The following is an 11,074-nucleotide window of genomic DNA, read 5'->3' as shown; positions in this document are numbered from 1 at the left end:
GACATGTTAAAAATATGGGTTAATGGTTTGCATATCTCCTCAATTACCCATTTAACAGTTGTCATAGTGATACCATCACTATCACTGGATGTTTTATTACCACATTTGTTCACTATCTCTATAATTTCCTTTTCAACTATGGGCTTCAGAAACATAGAACTCATGTTCCTTTCAATTGTATTGTTATTTATAGTGACGGATGTATCATCTGTACAAATGCTTCTTGCTAAACCAGGACCAACATTCACAAAGAACCTATTAAACTTATCAACTACATCCTCAAATCTATTGACCGGTGTGTCATTATCCATAAAATATTAAGGGTAGTTACTCATGCTGGTACTGTTTCTAATCAGTTTATTTAATATATTCCAAGTACCTCTCATGTTATTTTTATTATCCTCTAATACTTTAGAGTAATATAGTTTCTTACATCTCCTCAAAATCTCAATTAATTTGTTCTTATATGACTTATATTTTTCTTCCGCCTTCTTTGATCTGTCCTTTATGAATTCCTTATATAACGCATTCTTCTTTTTACATGCATTCTGTAATCCCTTACTCATCCACGGTTTCCCACTGTAATTCCTTTTGTTTTTATACTGCTTACGAGGACAGTTCCTGTCATATACTTTCTTAAATATATTTAAAAAATTACAAGTGCTATGGATGAGAAGAAATACACGATAGGAATATTTATATGTTCATATGCTTTGTCTAAGTCTTCCTCTCTGTAAACTGCTTCCCAGTCCTGCCCCCTAAAGTCCTCTTTTCAACTTTCAAACTTTCACCTCAAACTTCAAAGACCCGTGACGTCAGTTTTGAAACGTTGCTAATGAGTTAAATTGCCGAGAGTTTAGTGCATTGTGTTGAACTTTTGTCTGCTTTTGAAAAAAAAGAGTATCATAATTCTGAACAATATTTCAAAAGTATTTCCCTTGAACACAGACACCCCCTCAAAATCCCCCTGCAACCTGGGGTACACTGCTTTTCAGGTGACGCACACACAGGTCCTGAAGGCCCTGAAACAGGTAAACTCCAATAAGGCCACGGGACCAGATTGTGTCCCCCCTAGAGTGTTGAGAGCCTGTGGGGATCAACTAGCTAGTGTGTATGCATACATCTTCCACCTGTATTTAACCCAAGCAGTAGTTCCCCGCATTTTTAAAAAATCCATTATCATACCAGTCCCTAAGACATCAGACACATCCACTCTGAATGACTTAAACCTTTTAGATCATATGAGCAGCTTGAACACTGGTCTAAACGGGTCTGTATTACTACTAATTCTCAGCGCAGAATCTCATTTGACGACACAAGCCATCTCTCAGATTTCTTAACCAAAAGGTGGTTGTTTTTGGCACTAAAAATGTCCTTGTCAGTGCTGAAAAGCTGCTCACAAACAGCACTGGCTGGGACACTGGTGCTGGACTTTATGAAGACTTGAAGCTTTTCTGGCAGAGATGAGAACACAATGGGGATGTAACCGGGGAGTTCAGAAAGACTTCCACCTTGTTTCCTTTGTCATCTTTAAAATTAGATTTTTTTTCCCCTTCCAAGAGATTCAGATCAGAACTTCCACGGATATGTAGACAAACCAAAATCTTTTTCACATCAAATATGGGTCATTTCCATTTGTGGTCCTAGAGCTGATGTCTGAGACTGACTGCGACTGCGTCAAAACTACCAGATGCACACGCACGCCGCCCTCTTTAGTGACGAATCACAACCTTTAACTGTTGGTGGAGCCTGAATGGAGGGGAGTAAACAGGACGTCTCACTCTGCCACTGTTCCTGGGTACCACAAAGATCCGACCTCTTCTTATAATCTGCCTCTGTTTTTCTTGACGCCTTTCTGGGATAAAAGAGATTTCCTAACCACATTCAAAAATCAAGTACCAACTCACGAAATGTTAACACAAAGCTATATTAGTAAATATATTGCTGAAACACTGAGTAATGGCAATTGCGCTCTATTAGACGATCTTCACACTTGATTCAGTTTGCCCTTCCTGACTGGTCAATCACAACAGTGATGGCGGCGGCAGTAACACGGTTCTTCCTCCGAGGTGCAGGCTCGAAAGTTCCCAATACCGGTGTTAGCACCAGGGGTCACAGCTCTTTTGGAGCCACTCTACTGAAACTGTCCCCGAGCTGCAACGTCCGCACAAAAACACAGAGACGGCATGCAGCGCACTTTACCTTTCAGCCTGACCCCGTCCCGACACAATATGGTGAGTGGCTGTTCAGTTGGCTAAACGTTAGCTAGCTACATTAGCAGAAAAAAATGTTTAGGTATGGTGCATTACAGCTGCGATTTTCAGAATCAATAGAGACAATTCTGACCATCTGGACGTAAAAATATTCAGTAGATTGCACAATAAGAAAGGATTTTTAACCTGTCTCCCACGTTGTGACTCTGTTTCTATCCAGGTAATCAGTGGGTCGCCATCTTTGTTTTGATACCCTGCCTGAGATGATAACTTGTCTGATAAGTCTACACAGAAATGTATTTATGCAGTTGAAAATTAATAAATTTACATATACTCACTCTCTCTCCCTAAAAAATTACAAATGTATGTATGTGTATATATATACATATATATGCAAATATGATACATTTCAAATGTTATTAATTAGACACAAGATGCCCTTTGCTTCACTGAAAATACCATTCACAGCTTGTCTGGCGGTTTTATGTTTTCAGCTTGTAAGGTTTCAAACTGGACCATGATTGGCAAACTAGGTGTCATATCTCGCATGCTCGTGTTAAACTGAGACGGGAAACCACTCCTCTTCAACAGATGAATGTAAATACAGTCTGGACTCTGCACAGTGAAGCTCATACATCAAAGGAAGAATAAGCAAAACACATTGTTGAGTGGAGGGTGGATTAAAATGTTCGCTAACTCTATTAATCCTGCTTAGGAAGTGGACTGGTTCAGTGAGAGTAAAGCAGTATTTCTGGCCTGCATCAGACACCTACTGCAGGGTACCTCCTGGTTTTGTTCACTCTGTGGGTCTAAATCAACCCTGAATAGGCAGGTCTTAACAGTTCTCCACATCCCTTGTAATAATAATAATAAACTTTATTTGTACCGCACTTTTCAGCTCAAGAGCACAAAGTGCTACAACAATAGAAACATAGTCATGCAAGGAGTTCCTGTGCTTCACTGGTAATCTAGTAAAGGCCATCAAAGCTCCTCAGTTGTTAGTAATACTACTGTTACTTCATATAAATGAGTCAAATAACAGAATTAAACTTTAATTTTTATTTGGAGCAAATAAAATAATAATAATTCCAGAGCACAATTCCTATCCCCAGTTCTTACTGAATGTTCATAATTTAACCAGGTTCTTTTCCACAAGAGTGAGAAACAAGGCTTTATTCAAAATCCACTTGTTTACTATGTGAATGATCCATCTTTGGTGCAGAGGTTTGTGGACTGAACAGCATGTTTTGTTAAGTTTACTTCATGTGTGGTGTTCAGAACAGCAACCCACTATGATTGTATTCAAAAAGGGCACCCCATTCATTAATTTGATAGCTGCTCATTTGGTGCATATGCTGAAAAATGAATGCCCCATGTTTCCACGGGCTTCTTCATACTGCTGCGTTGGAGCATGCACAATAGAGTCCATCTTCAGTGGAGCTGGCTGAGAGCATGTGGATCAGAGACTGCCTCAGTGTTCTGCTCCCATCTCTCTCAGCGGCATGGGTGCATTATAGCAGCTGGATATGCCAAACTTAAAGGATAAAGTTGGTGTGCTGCAGTTGTTCCTTGATTTATTTAACAAAGACAGTGTTGCAGAATCCCTTCTTGACTGAGAACCAGCATATCTGTTTGCCTCTGTGTGCAGTAACATTAGGTCAATATATGTGACTCAGAACTCTCTGAAAGCTTTTTGCTGACATTAAGCCCAGTTACCTTATATAAGAGGACATAGACTTATTTGATTAAGTTTCAACATATAAATGATCAATTAATTTGCATGTTATTAGTTATTTCTGCAATATATTTGACAAGGATGTTGGCACTCGTAAATCTGAAAGCCTTTTCACTAGATCAGAAAGACAATACACTATTTCTTATTGCAGTTGCAGTAGCAACTGACTGTTGACTATGGTCAACAGTTTGGCTGTGTACTGTTTGTCAAATCCTAATATATTGTGCATGCTGCTGAATTGTTGCTCTTGTCAAATCCTTAAATTTGTTTATTTTTTTTACTTTTTAGGGCCCACCCAAAAGATGAACTTGTTCCAGTCAATTACAAGTGCCTTGGACAACACTCTGGCCAATGATCCTACAGCAGGTACGATGCCAAAACAGGAAGTGGAATTGTATACATTCATTAAAATGTTACTCCTGATAACAGTTGTGCTTTTTTGACAGTGCACATTATGTTAATTCATGTTTTTCTTCTTAACTATGCAGTACCAGTCAAAAGTGTCCAAACTTTTTAAAATTCAGTTTTCTTCATCTATTGTAAAAATGAATGTGATCTTTTTTTTTTTTTAGTCAAGCACCATAGATTGTCATAGACTTGTAGTCAGGAGTGGACTAGAGGTCCAGTGTCATGATTTTCTCATGATGTGATTTTCAGGTAGCATCTTTACACTGTATTTTTTTTAACCTGTTTCTTTCTTGTGTGCTGAAGTGCATGCACTTTTATCACTGAGTGTATTGTCTTGTTTACATGCAGTCATCTTTGGGGAAGATGTTGCCTTTGGTGGAGTATTCCGGTGCACCGTCGGTTTGAGAGACAAATATGGTAAGATATTTTATTTTGATTCATCCCCTAATTAAAATGTCACTATAGCTGAGTCTGCTTACATGTCAGCACCCTGTTCTTCAGTCTGCTTTACATGATTTTGCCACTAGATAGCAGGATAGGACTGTGAAGAATCTCACCACCAAGCCCTCCTGAAAGGTCTTATTACTACTCATTGTTCACCCAGAGGACCATAAGGATCTGTTTGTACTTATTTATCCATTGTAGTAGGGGCATCTTATATACTTGACACAGTAGGGTGCAGTGCTCATTGCTGAGAGTTTGTTGTTGAGTCTTCTTTTTCCTCTCCATTGCTCAAGTATTACTCAAATTAAAATGTTACGTTCAGGGTCTTACAGGCTGATCATCCTGCCAAATAGGCCTAACCAATTTCATAGTCATGGTTACTTATTTAGGTGTCTCCATTCCAGGCCTTGGCATGTAGGCTAACATCGTTCACTGGGACATTTAAGTGCAGAAGAGACATCCCTACAGTTATTTGTAATGCCTGCACTTTTTTATTTCCGTGTTCTGTAAAGAGCACTGCAATAAGTACTATTTGCTCACATTTTGCTGGAGTGAGTCACAGAGATGGTAATTCAACATTATGGCAGTTTTGAAGCTGCAGTTTATGCTATTTCCCATTCACACAATAATCCATCCATGGTAATATCAGTTTGTTCAGTGGGGAAGATACAGTGGGATTTGAGGGCCATTTTAATTTTTTGATTATCTTGTAGTATTGTTTTATTATGTTCATTCTCTATGATTTAAGGCTATAAAGTGTAGGTCAATACTGAATTATATTTAGCCATTGTGCATTTTATTATTCACACTTGTGATTTTCCTAGCAAAAAATGCCACTCACTTAAGTTTATTACCTGAGACTTAAACCTGTCCTAAATAAAGCAATCCCATCTGGGCTTTTCACAGGGACTGAATTGCAAGAAATGTTATATATTTGTTTTAAGCAAATCTGGATTTTGTATTACCTGTCTGCAGCGAAGTCAGGTCAAAGTGTTTATTGTCATATGCACAGTAAGGAAATGTGTTTCCCTGTGCAATGAAATTCTTACTTTGCCGTCCACATGAATGCCACAAAATACAAGTGAAATATAAAGTAGGTAAATAGGTAACACAAAATTTAAAGCACTTTAAAGCAGCTAATGAAAGAAGCATAATAAAAAAATATAGCTAAAGCGGCAAAGAGAAAAAAGTATTTCATTAGCAGCTTTTTAGACAGTTTGGCTGACTTGAACACTGGTCTAAGAACCAGGCCTGTTCTCTTGCTCGTGAGTTTTGTAACGTGTACAATCTTAACAACTACAAGTCTTTAACTTGCACCTTGTTAGGCAGTATGAACAGAGTAAACACTGCCATAAATAATGGGTCAATATTTTCCTTGTCAGAGCAGAATGTCCTGCATATACGATTCATGAGCTATATCTCAGAGTTCTTATCTAACAGCTGGTTCTTTTGACACTGAAAATGTCCTTGCCAATGAAATGCCGCTCACATGCGTCATGGGGCTTGTTTGTATTTTCAGTAGTTAACTACATAAAAATGGCAAAAAAAAGTAATGTAACTGCTTAAATTACTATGTAAATATGAATGTAGTTGAACTCCTAGCAAGCTACTGCAAAATGTAGTTAAACTATTAGAAGCCTCTTTTTATATAAATGTCTCTGGCAGAACTGGGAACAGGCAGTGCGCATGTCCCAATGTTTCTTCAGTTAATTTCAGGTCCCCCAAAATAGATTGACTAAATATAACATGGAATGTCAGTACTTAAACGTTATTCTTGTTCATTGTTGTATAAAATAATTACATGTCAATACAATTGTTTTGGTTCTCTGTTTATTTTGTGGGCTTTTTTTTTTCACCTTAAAATAGCAAGGAGTCTCAAATCGGTCCTACAGTACAGCTTTGCCTTTTGTTTTCATTGACGTCAGGAGTGTTGACCTTTGGCGAAGGATCATTATTTTCCATCTCATCCGTGTGTACAGTCATGGCTGTAAAGCTGTTTTTATCCCTCTCACTATTGAAAGACAGGGCGCACACCTCTACCTCCCACAGCCATTTTACAGAACAGAGGTTAATGCAGGGCAGACACTATATGAATGGCTCTTTATGAGGCAGATGCATTCACCTCGATCATCCAGCACTCCTGCCACTGGATTTAGGCTACTTGCTGTTTCCTGAAAACAACAGGACATATTGACTCTGTGCTGTGACCGCTCTCCTTCTCACTGATGTCTTTATCCTCTTTCACTGAGAGCAGGGTTGGTGTCAGACAGCACTGACTAGAAAAGTTACTCAAATATGCTGTGTGTTTAAAATAGACTCTAGATTTGTGGTAAAGACCAAGGCATAAACATTAACATGACACTGGATTTGATATTTACACAATGTGTTATTTGAACATTCCTTGGTTGTAGTTGTAATTAGTTGACTTACTACTCATTGCTTTGATGTCACACACACATACACATGCTTACTGTCACTTTAACATGAAGCTGCTTATTTGAGGTTGGCTTCAGCTTGAGTGACACTAAATCACTCATTGTTCATGCCTCCAAGGGTTTGTGGTGCTTTGTTGCTGCGTCAGACTTTGTAAGCACAGAGGAGAGCACACAAGAGATTCATTGATGAGAAGCACACTTGCCAGCAAAACAGAAAAACACCAGATTGGCAAATACACAAAGATGAGAGCAAAAATAACAAACTCTATCCAAATTTAGAGACACACTCTTGTGGCTCTGTCAGATTATAGGGTGGAGAATGGAACATAGTTTTTTTTCTGTTTATACTCCGTGGGGGTTGTGTGTGCATCACAGACTTGGTTAACTACAGCTGGAGTCATCAGTTTGGCACTTAATTTATTTTAGGATGTCATGGCATCTTTGCAGTCACATCAGTTTGGTGTATGACATGGGCCGTGCGCTGTTATCATAAAAAGTCTGCAATTCCTTAAATAGCAGCTACAGTTGAGATCAGTGGTCCCAAATACTGTATATGGTTAAAATCAGTTGGCTTTTTGATGATCTCAGCCTTGATAGCACTGTGGCTGTCACACCATAGACCTTAAACTTCTCTGTGAATCTTTAGTTCTCTTAAATTTTGTACATCAGGTAACACTTTGACTCATTAGGCACTAGTTGCCTTTCTGTACTAGTGCTCCAGCTTATAAACCTTTTTTCCCGCCTGTCATCTCATGTCGCCCCAGGTAAGGACCGAGTCTTTAACACTCCCCTTTGTGAGCAGGGGATCGTGGGATTTGGTATTGGTGTAGCTGTTGCTGGTGCTACAGCCGTCGCTGAGATCCAGTTTGCTGACTACATCTTCCCTGCTTTTGACCAGGTAAGACGCACTCCCTTCCTCAATAGACCTTTTTCAAGGCAGACATCTCAGATTGTCTGTACCCAGCAGGAGAAGCTCAGTGTCATTGATAACATTAAAAATAAGTGCATTTCATTCAGGTGAGCTGTTTGGATTTTGTCAGCTAAATTTGTTTGCCCATGCTTTTTCTGTTATGACAAGTCAAACTGCCTGTTGTAGAGTGTTTGTAGAGACAGGAAATGTCTAAATATTTGACCACTTTGCAACATAGCACTTGGAAATCAAAACATCCTTTAAGCATCTTATGCTTATTTCAATGCTTATGTGGTCCAGGAAGGTCTCCCCCTGTTAGCAAAGGGTCACTGGATTCACTGGCTCTTTGAAGGTGTTTCGTTAAAGGGATGTGGGTTTGAATGAGAGAAAGCATGCTATGGGAAAGTAACACCTTTCCTGCCTTTTCCATCAATAATCACATACCCTTTTCTCATTTGCATCACATATAGAAACTCAGGATTCACAGACATCATACAGGCATTGCAGGAATCAACATGGCCCTTGCTTTCCAGTGATATCTGTTGTTCGGTTATCTTTCTGACAACTCAAGGTAGAAATTCTTTTTCAAATAGCTAATCCTAAAAACTTCACAGCATGCCTCACAATCATCAAACTGTATCAGAAAATAGATCCCTTGGCTATCTCGCTAACTCCATACAAAGACTATTGTTTGTATCGTCCAGAGCTGGTGAGAATTGTATTGGGCAAACATCTAAACAGTAGAAGGACTGGATAAACAAAGGTGAAAAGAAATTATTTAAAAAAAACAGCTTTTTTGAACATTGTATACAATATGTTTTATGCCAGAACCATGGTAAATGGTATCCCATCAGCATGGTCTATAGATGTATAGCATATGTGTGCCTTATGCCTTAACTGTTAATAATAACAATTTATAGCTGGTTAAGACATGGAGCGACTATGCTTGACCAAGCCTGAAAAATACAAAACTTAGCAAAATCGGCCTTTTAAAGGTAAAAAACAATGTTGATAAAAAAAATGCAGTGGCATTAGTCTTTAATCTAAAGATGTATAATGTGTAAACTTGGTGATTACAATTTGACATCATTGTGCTACTCCCTGATATGAAGACAAACCAGACATACCTGGCATGAATAAACAGCTGGGTTGTACTTGTTGTACTTTGACTTGTATCCATGTTTCCTCTGAATGTGCTGTTTTTTGTGTATAAGTAATGAGGCAAAAGATTTTTTAAAATTCTGTTAAAAATTAGTTAAACAAAGGAAACATTTTACTATGTCTCCCTGTTCTGCAGCTTTCTTGTGGAAGATTAATGTGACATTAGCAGGCTAAGTAGGACAGTGGACTGCCCTGCTGTTTTAACACGCATGCATGTGGACACTAGAGTCTTTCTGTGTATTCTCCTGTTCACCAAGATAAATGGGAGTCCTTGCTATGTCAAGGTAACATAAAACGGTATGTGATGATAGATTTGGTTTCTAACTGGCTCCTGCTATGATGCAGAGGTTCTGTCCTTCTGTGCGTCACTTAAAACAGTGCAGTCCGAACTGACCTTGAGAGACGTGCAGTAAAAGCTTGATTAACAGCTCACACGACGTTCAAGGAGGAGATCCTGGGACAGATTTTTGGAGGAAGCCCAGTATCAGAAATTGTAGCTGTAGTTAAAATCAACGAGACACTTAAGATGATTGTGCTTATTAAAAACAAACTATGTTTTTGACAGCTTAAGAGGAATAACAGAGAAGCACATAAAACCTAAATCCAGTTTTCCACAGAAGAAGATTCTGTTTTTTTCCCAGTGTTTTTCACAATTTATTAAAGCAGCATCAACTCATGAAACTTAAATGTTTTACACATTACAGTGTTTTGTGTTTTTACATAATGTACTGCTTTGCTGTTGCAACAACGCAGCTGTCACCCAAGGTTCAGTAAAGTTTAATCTTTTTGTAACTTCTGTGGTCTTATTAAGCTGAATCTTATTGTTTTTTTTCTTCCAGATAGTAAATGAAGCAGCCAAGTACCGCTACCGTTCTGGCAATTTGTTTGACTGTGGCGGCCTCACCATTCGGGCTCCGTGGGGCTGTGTTGGCCACGGATCACTATACCACTCTCAAAGCCCCGAAGCCTTCTTTGCACACTGCCCTGGCGTCAAGGTAAGCCATGCAGTTTGTTATTACTGATTCTGACTCCTTCCTCTGTGTTTCTGTAGTTTTTCTGTTTGTGCAATTTTGAAATGTCTCTTCAAAACACATTCAGAAGCATTCTGGCAAAGCATCAAGGTGTAGGTGTAGGAAATGGACCAAGCTTACTGTCATTAATTATATTCATGCTAATACAGTCATAATACTGAAAATAAATGCAGAAAGAAAGTGCAGACCATGGGGAATAAGTACAGTATACTAATGATTTTGAAAATGTTCCAATAAGTAAAGACTGATACTTACGCAAAATGATGACATAAGCCATTTACATCTAGGGTTATTACATTTTCAAAAATTCAAGTTCTAATAAATGTGAACTAGCACATGGTTCATTGGAAATACTCCAGACACAACACATGTAGCATATTGTTGCTCCTAGCCTTCTTTATACGCTTTAGATCTGACAGCCCAGGTGCCCTTTAACTTTGTCATGTTACATGTCAGTATAGCAGGTTACATACCATTTGGATGTACTGTCAAACACTTGTAGGCATGACAGCTGCCATTCCTTGTGAATGTGCTCTGTAAATAAGATCCTGGCACCATACAGCACTATTTACAGTAGGAAACAAACGAATAGTGATACCTGTTGGTATGTGTGAACAGTTCCTGAGGTAGAAAGTGATTGTCTCACATACTGCGAGGAACAGAAGTATTTGAACACCCTGCGATTTTGCAAGTTCTCCCACTTAGAAATCATGGAGGGGTTTGAAATTCACATTGTA

At 38.7% G+C, this 11,074-nt stretch overlaps 1 protein-coding gene across 3 annotated transcripts in view; it reads left to right on the top strand.

The window, feature by feature from the left end:
- Positions 1 to 11,074, top strand: part of bckdhb (branched chain keto acid dehydrogenase E1 subunit beta) — a 59,894-nt gene that overhangs the window by 7,013 nt on the left and 41,807 nt on the right. The window contains exons 1-5 of one of the 3 annotated variants that reach the window (XM_020621597.1): positions 1,834 to 2,234; positions 4,237 to 4,314; positions 4,705 to 4,773; positions 8,000 to 8,133; positions 10,146 to 10,301. In XM_020621597.1, coding sequence (XP_020477253.1) covers positions 2,036 to 2,234; positions 4,237 to 4,314; positions 4,705 to 4,773; positions 8,000 to 8,133; positions 10,146 to 10,301 — 636 coding nt within the window. In that variant the 5' untranslated portion in view covers positions 1,834 to 2,035. Of the gene's footprint in view, positions 1 to 1,833; positions 2,235 to 4,236; positions 4,315 to 4,704; positions 4,774 to 7,999; positions 8,134 to 10,145; positions 10,302 to 11,074 lie in introns of those variants that run through there. The other 2 variants (XM_020621596.1, XM_020621598.1) reach the window with 2 other exon arrangements.

Source organism: Monopterus albus, unplaced genomic scaffold (assembly GCF_001952655.1).
Source record: "Monopterus albus unplaced genomic scaffold, M_albus_1.0 scaffold262.1, whole genome shotgun sequence".
Taxonomy (NCBI): Eukaryota; Metazoa; Chordata; class Actinopteri; order Synbranchiformes; family Synbranchidae; genus Monopterus; species Monopterus albus.
Note: the sequence above shows the minus strand (reverse complement) of the source record. Positions and strands in the feature narration are given on the sequence as shown.